The sequence below is a fragment of the Mixophyes fleayi genome, unplaced genomic scaffold (genome assembly GCF_038048845.1).
Source record: "Mixophyes fleayi isolate aMixFle1 unplaced genomic scaffold, aMixFle1.hap1 Scaffold_320, whole genome shotgun sequence".
Lineage (NCBI taxonomy): Eukaryota > Metazoa > Chordata > Amphibia > Anura > Limnodynastidae > Mixophyes > Mixophyes fleayi.
Genome location: NW_027447222.1, coordinates 1 through 10,377, shown reverse-complemented (window position 1 = coordinate 10,377; position 10,377 = coordinate 1). Strand labels below are relative to the sequence as shown.

At 48.7% G+C, this 10,377-nt stretch overlaps 1 protein-coding gene across 1 annotated transcript; it reads right to left on the bottom strand.

The window, feature by feature from the left end:
• Positions 1-452: 452 nt before the first annotated feature.
• Positions 453-8,920, bottom strand: GPN1 (GPN-loop GTPase 1). Its single transcript, XM_075194375.1, has 13 exons — positions 8,763-8,920; positions 8,624-8,663; positions 8,224-8,290; positions 8,109-8,146; positions 7,952-8,030; positions 7,783-7,877; positions 7,661-7,706; positions 5,184-5,330; positions 5,018-5,100; positions 4,007-4,046; positions 3,096-3,186; positions 2,875-2,982; positions 453-770 (listed from the first exon to the last, which is right to left on the bottom strand). Exons 2-13 carry the CDS (start codon positions 8,629-8,631, stop codon positions 685-687), a joined length of 888 nt encoding a protein of 295 aa, XP_075050476.1. The 5' UTR covers positions 8,632-8,663; positions 8,763-8,920; the 3' UTR covers positions 453-684.
• Positions 8,921-10,377: the final 1,457 nt, after the last annotated feature.

Genomic DNA, 10,377 nt, shown 5'->3' with positions numbered 1-10,377 from the left:
CATGAAAACCTCACTCCCAGTAAAACCAAAATGAAGGGTTGGAAAGAACTAGTAAAAAATAAAATTTAGATGCATATTAATGAGCTGTTGGTTCATCAGAACCGGGAGATGTAGGAAACGCTCAGATCTCCTGCACATTAGCAGAAATAAGATTGGTGCAGATGCCGTGGGATGAACGATGCTCTCCGGCAGACCTGCGCTTTTTAATATGCAGACGGAATTTAATGAGAAAATGTGTTCTGTAATGTAAGTTATGGGAATATCTGAGACCTCCAGCATAGATACTGGACAGACTGATGGAGATTCTGTTTCCTGTGTGAAACGTAAGGTTATGTTAACACCTGCCCAGATTTTATTTCCATAGAGTGATACTGGTGCTTTCACTATCTACAATGTGTAAACAGGAGCCAACATGTTCTATCCCAACACATCCAGGATAAAGGCCATAAGAGAACAATCATTATATATGTATTTAAGAAACAAGCTGTACAGTTCACACAGTAAATAAAATAAAGAGTTCTCTGTGACAGAGTGTTGCTGACAATCACACACCATCCCCAATGATCTGTAGCACTACGACCTCCTGAGGAACCGGGATGTGGGATTGCAGACTTCTGGCACTGAAGATCAATCTGGGTCTATACGAGAGGCTCTCACCCTCCCTCCGAGGTGTATGGTTACAAATCACTTGTCCATCTTCTCCCGATACTTGCTTTGTGTTTGCTGAAGAAAGTTCTGAAAGGCCGGTTCCTCGAGTCTGGCCTCCGCCACTGGCATGGGGGAACAGAGATATTCCATGTTAGGGCAACAAGGGAGACACTACAAATAAACAATGTCACAAGTGGACAGGTCACTGCCTCCTACAAGATCGGCATGTCTTCTGAAATACTTTGTTCTCCTGTGACCATTCTCATGATTGATTGCCAACTTCAAATGTGCAAGGGATTATACATGCCTATCGGTTATTTTTTACAGTCTACAGTGCTTGGTCAGACTGCCCTCTCTTCCAGGTAAAGTGGTTTACGTTGTGTGCAGTTCTGTATCAAATGCATACATAGTGCTGAGCTACAGTGTAATAAACAACTGTACCTGGAAGATAGAAAGACCTCTATGAAGGGGGTTGGTGCGCACACGTACATAGTACAACTGCGCATGTGCAGTTACATAGCAGAACCCCACTGTGTGTGCCAACAGGGGTGATGACATCACCCATGGACACACACACACACAACGTGTGTGTGTTAGAGATACACTATACTACATAGAACCTACACTTAGCTACAGGAAAGGATTCTATACTACAGGAACGTTCCCTACATTGCAGATAAAGAATTGGATCCAGGATACAAGGATTTGATAAGTATCATTGACAAAAAAAAAATAATATATATATTTATATTTATAGCTATATGTGTTTGTAATGTGGATTTAATTATTTACATACATATAACTGTGTAGCTATTGTCTGATATCTGTGAGAGGTAATAAGAATTAGTATTTATAATATTGATTTAAGGATACATATGTAAAGCTAGGATAGTGTAAGGTGGTGAACCTAGGATTAATGTTATATTTATATACTATGTTATGTTTAACAACATTATGAACTGTGAATAGAAGCTTTTCTGTGTTAACAGTAAAATACATACATATGTTGTGAGTATTGGTTATTTATAAGGAATATATACTGTGAAGTACTGCTGAGCTAGTGGTTATTGGATAAATAATTCTGTAAAGTTTAAGTATTATTTAGTGTGGTCAAAAGACTGAGTAAGGCAACATTGTGTCAGGATAAGTGTGAGTTATATAACGAGTGTATCAGAACAGAATAAGAGGAGAGTGCGCCCATGTGAGGGGCAACCACAGGTCCTTTTACAACCTCAGTGAAAAACACAGAAATATAATGTAATGTAAATGTTGTTCCTGAACCTATACATTACAGGCCACCTGCAGATGGAAACACCCTCAGCTCAGTGGATTATTACAAAAGCTAAACGTCATCTCACACAACAGAGTGTCTGCAGGAAATGACACTTCCATGCTGACTACCTCCCACTACGTCATTCTCTCCTACAGTTCTGCACTCTCTAATCTCTTCCCCTTGTTAGGATATGTGATCGCCTCTAACTCCGGTTGCCAGGAGTCGTGTATGTTTCAGCTGTGGTGAGCATTGCACTCCTCTCTCCTTCATTTAGAATGTGTCTCTCCTGACCTGTTAGGACCTTTGGTGTTTAAAGCCCCCTCCTGTTCTATGTATATTTGTCAGTGATAGAAGTAATTCTGGATTCCTGCTGTCTGAGAGTCTTCAGTTACTGGTAAACAGCATTACTTCTCCAGCTCAGCATTTGGCATCCCGCTTACTTTGATTTTTTCTGTGAGTACTGCACCTTGAGCATAGAACTGCTTATAAGAAACAAATTATCTGCTGGCTAGTAAGGAAATCTTATCTACATCACGCTGCCTGCTAACACTGCACTGAGGGGTTCTGGGCTCATCTCCATTGCGCTTGGTCTTTTGCTGCCTACATGTTATCAGGAATATTGAATATCTTCCATTACCAAGACTGCCTTTGTGAGTACTATTGTCTACTATTAAAAAGGTTATTATACGGTTTGAAATACTACAGACTGACAGTGTCTCTGAAGATCTTTAATTACTTCAGCTGTTTGAGACTACCATTATTATAGACTTTGTTCTGTGCTTATTAATCAGTAGCTAGCTGTGTGTCCTCTGTATCTGATCACTGGTTACTCTGAATGTTGCAATATATTCAAAATAAATCCACAGTTCTCTCCTGCCCTGAATTACTTAAGCCCCTCCCCCCCCCACCGTCGCCTTTTGGCCACCTACAACTCCTTCAAACTGATTTCTCACCAGAATGATCAATATCATCAGTGTCGCTGTCATCCGCCACGTCTTCGTCTTCCACGTTTCCTCGGGTGAAGATCAGATCTGATGGCCCCTCGGACACCTCATCCAGACCTGGCGGAGATAAACGTAGCTGAGGACTAAACGGAGTCATCTCAAACCTTTACAGCAAGAGTTTGTGGTAAAACAGTAAAACGAATTTGGGATCTCCATGCCCCTGTAGTTACCGGTGGACTGTCCTGAATCCAGAGACACGGATCCCATATCACGGTGCAGTCTGTCTAACTGCTCTTTTTGTTCCTTCCTCTTCTCCTCTTCCTGTCCAAGAATAAGACAGAGATTGAGATGGTTCTCTACCCCCTCCTCAACCAAAAATTTGTATCCGTATTTTACAGTCTCTGATCTCTGGGACTAGACCACTCTAGTCCCTCAACAACCGTGCATGTCCCTACTCTGTCCTCCACCCATCACAGGTCTCCCCATCTATCCCAAACGTCCCACATGTCCGTACCCTGTCCTCCACCCATCACAGGTCTCCCCATCTATCCCAAACGTCCCACATGTCCGTACCCTGTCCTCCACCCATCACAGGTCTCCCCATCTATCCCAAACCTCCCACATGTGCGTACCCTGTCCTCCACCCATCACAGGTCTCCCCATCTATCCCAAACGTCCCACATGTCCGTACCCTGTCCTCCATCCATCACAGGTCTCCCCATCTATCCCAAACCTCCCACATGTCCCTACCCTGTCCTCCACCCATCACAGGTCTCCCCATCTATCCCAAACCTCCCACATGTCCCTAGCCTGTCCTCCATCCATCACAGGTCTCCCCATCTATCCCAAACCTTCCCAATGTCCGTACCTCGTCCTCCACCCATCACAGGTCTCCCCATCTATCCCAAACCTCCCACATGTCCCTACCCTGTCCTCCACCCATCACAGGTCTACCCATCTATCCCACATGTCCCAACCCTGTCCTGCCCCAGCCTCTTCCATTGTGTGGCTACGTATCACTGTATTCTACTAGTCTCTGATCTCCCTTCTCTGCAAACTACCCGAGTCTTTACCATTTTCTCCCTCCTCTCATACAGGACAGTGGTCTCTAGTACAGTCTACATGTGAACTAATAACATACCGCTGCCTGACGAAGACGCTCATATTCCGGTCGGTATTCTCTGTCCACAAAACAGAAACAAGATGAGTTATTGTAGTGGAATATAATGTAAGATAGTAATAAGACTGTACAGTATAGCCAAAAGTTTTGAGAATGACACAAATATTATTTTGCATAATGTCTGCTGCTTCAGTTTTTATGATGGCAATTTGCATATACTCCAGAACGTCATGAAGAGTGATCAGATGAATTGCAATTAATTTCAAGGTCCCTCTTTGCCATGACAATGAACTTTATCCCACAAGCAACATTTCCACTGCATTTCAGCCCTGCCACAAAAGGACCAGCTGACATCAGGTCAGTGATTCTCACATTAACACAGGTGAGAGTGCTGTCGAGGACAAGGCTGGAGATCACTCTGTCATGCTGATTGAGTTAGAATAACAGACTGAAAGCTTTAAAAGGAGGGTGGTGCTTGAAATCATTGTTCTTCCTGTGTTAACCATGGTTACATGCAATGAAACGCGTGCAGTCATCATTTCTTTGCATAAAAAGGGCTTCACAGGCAAGGATATTGCTGCTAGTAAGATTGCACCTAAATCATCCATTTATTGGATCATCAAGAACTTCAAGGAGAGAGGTTCAATAGTTGTGAAGGCGGCTTCAGGGTCCCCAAGAATGTCCAGCAAGCGCCAGGACAGTCTCCTAAGGTTGATTCAGCTGCGGGATTGGGGCATCACCAGTGCAGAGCTTGCTCAGGAATGGCAGCAAGCAGGTGTGAGTGCATCTTGCACGCAGAGTGAGGTGAAGACTTTTGGAGGATGGCCTGGTGTCAAGAAGGCCACCAAAGAAGTCACTTCTCTACAGGAAAAACATCAGGGACATTCTCAAAACTTTTGGCCATGACGGTACTAGTGACTGGTGTCCAGCAACACAATACACTGTACAATACTAGTGCCCTCTAGTGGCTGGGGGCCAGCACTGTACCCTTATTCACAGACTGCAGATTTCCCCCAGCCACTCCTCCCTTACCTCTCATACTCATCCACTGCCTCCGAGACCTTAACAAAGAACTCGTCCACCCCAGCGCCCGTCACTGCCGAGACCCCGACAACCTAGACAATACAACAGCGTAATATTAGTAATCCACGTGTTCCAACTACACACGACAACAACACGTGTATAATACACGAGTTACCCGCAGAGCGTTGTAAAACTCATCGAGGACCAGACTCATGGAGCGAGTCAGGTTACTGACGTACGATGTCTCCTGATTCAACGCGTCCTGGAAGCTCTCAAAGTCCTGCATCCATTCCACCGCGAAGCTGTGATCGATTATATCCGTCTGCAAGAGAGGGAGAGTTACCGCCGTATCCCTGCATCTAATCTATAGCAGATCTGTGATCGCTTACATCTGTCTGCAAGAGAGGGAGAGTTACCGCCTTATCCCTGCATCCATTCCATAGCAGATCTGTGATCGCTTACATCTGTCTGCAAGAGGGAGAGTTACCGCCTTATCCCTACATCTAATCTATAGCAGATCTGTGATCGCTTACATCTGTCTGCAAGAGGGAGAGTTACCGCCGTATCCCTGCATCTAATCTATAGCAGATCTGTGATCGCTTACATCTGTCTGCAAGAGGGAGAGTTACCGCCGTATCCCTGCATCTAATCTATAGCAGATCTGTGATCGCTTACATCTGTCTGCAAGAGAGGGAGAGTTACCGCCGTATCCCTGCATCTAATCTATAGCAGATCTGTGATCGCTTACATCTGTCTGCAAGAGGGAGAGTTACCGCCTTATCCCTGCATCCATTCCATAGCAGAACTGTGATCGCTTACATCTGTCTGCAAGAGGGAGAGTTACCGCCTTATCCCTACATCTAATCTATAGCAGATCTGTGATCGCTTACATCTGTCTGCAGTCGATTATTACCGCCTTATCCCTGCATCTAATCTATAGCAGATCTGTGATCGCTTACATATGTCTGCAAGAGGGAGTTACCGCCTTATCCCTGCATCTAATCTATAGTAGATCTGTGATCGCTTACATCTGTCTGCAGTCGATTACCACCTTATCCCTGCATCTATTCTATAGCAGATCTGTGATTGCTTACATCTGTCTGCAAGAGGGAGAGTTACCGCCTTATCCCTGCATCTAATCTATAGCAGATCTGTGATTGATTACAGCTGTCTGCAAGCGACGTATTGCGTTTCCCTCTAGACAGACGGATCAGCCGTACTACCCCCTTACTCCATAGTGATATATTCCACATCCTGGTAATGGGATTAATCTGCGACTGTATTGGTAAGAGGGATGGGGAAAGTCCTAATTCTTTTCAATCTTACCTATTTTTCACCCTGCGCAATGCCATATGTCAACTGGAGTGAAGCACACCGCCACTGGACTCTGGAGCGGTGGTTCTAAAGAATGACAAGTTACGCCTCACCATCTGGCTGTCTGACGGACACATCTGGGTTTGGCGGATGCCATAAACATGCACCTTCCGTGGTCTGGGGCCGTTTTTTGTGGTTTGGCCTTGGTCTTTAGTCCCAGTAAAGGGAAATCTTAATGGTACAATATAGAATAATACTGCAAAGAATGGTGTGCTTCCAATGTTGTAGCAACAGTTTGGGAATGCCCTTTCCTGTTTCCGCAAGGCCCTGCCCCCCCCCGCAGAAGGCGAGGTCCATCAAAAAATGGTTTCATGAGTTTAATGTGGAAGGACTGGACTTGGTCTGCACAGTGCCCAGACCTCAACCCCATCAAACAACAGTGGGATTAACTGAAATGCCGACTACGAGCAAGGCCTTGTGGGCCGGCACCTGCCCGCGCCCCACCTCACCGTCGGCCCGGAGCCCGCGCCCCACCTCCCCGTCGGCCCGAAGCCCGCGCCCCACCTCACCGTCGGCCCGGAGCCCACGCCCCATCTCCCCGTCGGCCCGAAGCCCGCGCCCCACCTCACCGTCGGCCCGAGGCCTGCGCCCCGCCTCACCGTCGGCCCGGAGCCCACGCCCCGCCTCACCGTCGGCCCGGAGCCCACGCCCCACCTACCGGTCGGCCCGGAGCTCGTGCCCCACCTCACCATCGGCCCGGAGCCCGTGCCCCACCTCACCATCGGCCCGGAGCCCGTGCCCCACCTCACCATCGGCCCGGAGCCCGTGCCCCACCTCACCGTCGGCCCGGAGCCCGCACCCCACCTCACCGTCGGCCCGGAGCCCGCACCCCACCGTCGGCCCGGAGCCCGCACCCCACCTCACCGTCGGCCCGGAGCCCGCGCCCCACCTCACCGTCGGCCCGGAGCCCGCGCCCCATCTCACCGTCGGCCCGGAGCCCGTGCCCCACCTCACCGTCGGCCTGGAGCCCGCGCCCCACCTCACTGTCGGCCCGGAGCCCGCACCCCACCGTCGGCCCGGAGCCCGCGCCCCACCTCACTAATGCTCTTGTGGCTGAATGGATGCGATTCCCCACAGCCATGTTCCAGAGGAGTGGAAGCTGTTATAGCAGCAACGGGGGGACCAACTCCATATTAATGTCCAAGATTTCTGAACGAGATGTACGACAAGCACATATGATGTTCGGGTGTCCCTATACTTTGGGCCACGTAGTGTATATAATGCACCTTGTTCTTATACTAGATCTAGAATAGAAATGGAGCTATAAATAGAACACACCTTGTTCATGACCACAATGAAGGGCAGCTTGGTCTTATACATGATGCTGGAAGAGAAGGGAAACAATGTCAGTATGGGGCAGATTACTGCATCTGGATAGGAGACAGACAGATCACACCCACCTGCAGGCGTATAACATGTTGGACATGAAAGTGACCGGGTTTGTGCTGCGGGACGTGTCCATGACGTAGACCACCACTGAGGGGAAGGAGGAAGCCTGGAAGGACAACGGCACTGGTCAGGACCACCCATACTGAGAGTACCCCTCTTACTGCGGCTGGAGAGACTCACCAAAGTTTCGGTAATGATGGACCCTGAGGCGGACCAGGTGAAGACCTCAATCTGTCCTGGCGTGTCTATCAGAACATACCTGCAGAGGGTGGGGACACGCGGTAAGATGGGAGAGCAGCGGGTGGGGTATCTGGGACAGTGATGGGGTAACACTTACTGACAGTTCTGCTGCCTCTTCTCTATGAACTTCACCACCTGTGAGAAGAGCAGGATACATGAATGACACACGTAACACACACAGTCCGCCTCATTCAGTAGCAACAGGGACTCACCTGGTCAAAGCGTGTAGCAAACAGGTTAAGTGAGGTGACAATCCCGCCGTTGGGCCCTAATCCATATCTGAAGAAAACAGCTCAGGAGACAAACTGAACAGAAGAGCTTACATGTGCGAGATTATAGGCTGGGAGCATGGTGACAGATCCCACCCCTGGCCCCACCCTCTGAACATCAGATGAGCAGAGCGCGTGGCTACTAACGTATGGAATGAATAACTATGACAAAGAACAGACGTGTGACGTGAACCCACTGGTGGTAGATAAGAATATTTACCACATCTGTATGAATGACATCACTGCAGAGAGGAAATGACATCAATGTCGGTGGAATAAGGATGTTACGTGTAAGATGTTGGGCTTGGTATCGCTATATATTGGGTGTTATTAGTAAGGATACTGCTTCATAACTTCCTTGTAGTTTACAGTGTCACGGATATCTGCAGGATAGAGCAGTAACGTGTATATTATACACACACATTATACAGACAAGTGCTGGCAGGGAAGGGGTGTACAGGATATAGGAGGGGTATATATACCTATATTAGCAGGGAATGGGATCTCGTGCACGGCTGGATCCAGGTTAACGACATATGGTGGAGAGTTCTTCTCGTGTAAATGAGACGTCAGTCTCTGCAAGAGAAGATGGGATATGAGGAGAGTCAGTCAGTATAGAGAATTATACAGACAGTCCCGGTGTCCCCTCACTCTCAGGACACGTGTAATACAGACAGTCCCGCTGTCCCCTCACTCTCAGGACACGTGTAATACAGACAGTCCCGCTGTCCCCTCACTCTCAGGACACGTGTAATACAGACAGTCCCGCTGTCCCCTCACTATCAGGACACGTGTAATACAGACAGTCCCGGTGTCCCCCCACTCTCAGGACACGTGTAATACAGACAGTCCCGGTGTCCCCTCACTCTCAGGACACATGTAATACAGACAGTCCCGGTGTCCCCTCACTCTCAGGACACATGTAATACAGACAGTCCGGTGTCCTCTCACCCTCAGGACACATGTAATACAGACAGTCCCGGTGTCCCCTCACTCTCAGGACACGTGTAATACAGACAGTCCCGCTGTCCCCTCACTCTCAGGACACGTGTAATACAGACAGTCCCGGTGTCCCCTCACTCTCAGGACACGTGTAATACAGACAGTCCCGGTGTCCTCTCACTCTCAGGACACGTGTAATACAGACAGTCCCGGTGTCCCCTCACTCTCAGGACACGTGTAATACAAACAGTCCCGCTGTCCCCTCTCTCTCAGGACACGTGTAATACAGACAGTCCCGGTGTCCCCTCACTCTCAGGACACATGTAATACAGACAGTCCCGGTGTCCCCTCACTCTCAGGACACATGTAATACAGACAGTCCTGCTGTCCCCTCACTCTCAAGACACATGTAATACAGACAGTCCCGATGTCCCCTCACTCTCAGGACACATGTAATACAGACAGTCCCGGTGTCCTCTCACTCTCAGGACACGTGTAATACAGACAGTCCCGCTGTCCCCTCACTCTCAGGACACATGTAATACAGACAGTCCCGGTGTCCCCTCACTCTCAGGACACGTGTAATACAGACAGTCCCGGTGTCCTCTCACTCTCAGGGCACGTAATACAGCAAGTCCCGGTGTCCCCTCACTCTCAGGACACGTGTAATACAGACAGTCCCGGTGTCCCCTCACTCTCAGGACACGTGTAATACAGACAGTCCCGGTGTCCCCTCACTCTCAGGACACGTGTAATACAGACAGTCCCGGTGTCCCCTCACTCTCAGGACACGTGTAATACAAACAGTCCCGCTGTCCCCTCTCTCTCAGGACACGTGTAATACAGACAGTCCCGGTGTCCCCTCACTCTCAGGACACATGTAATACAGACAGTCCCGGTGTCCCCTCACTCTCAGGACACATGTAATACAGACAGTCCTGCTGTCCCCTCACTCTCAAGACACGTGTAATACAGACAGTCCCGGTGTCCCCTCACTCTCAGGACACGTGTAATACAGACAGTCCCGGTGTCCTCTCACTCTCAGGACACGTGTAATACAGACAGTCCCGCTGTCCCCTCACTCTCAGGACACATGTAATACAGACAGTCCCGGTGTCCCCCTCACTCTCAGGACACGTGTAATACAGACAGTCA

What these genes read in the sequence shown, in the direction of transcription:
- GPN1 (XM_075194375.1), bottom strand. An exon ending in AACATGTTATACGCCTGCAG is followed by an intron (nt 7,707 to 7,782) that starts GTGGGTGTGATC and finishes CTTCTCTTCCAG; the next exon opens with CATCATGTATAAGACCAAGC. An exon ending in TGATGATATTGATCATTCTG is followed by an intron (nt 771 to 2,874) that starts GTGAGAAATCAG and finishes CCCCCATGCCAG; the next exon opens with TGGCGGAGGCCAGACTCGAG.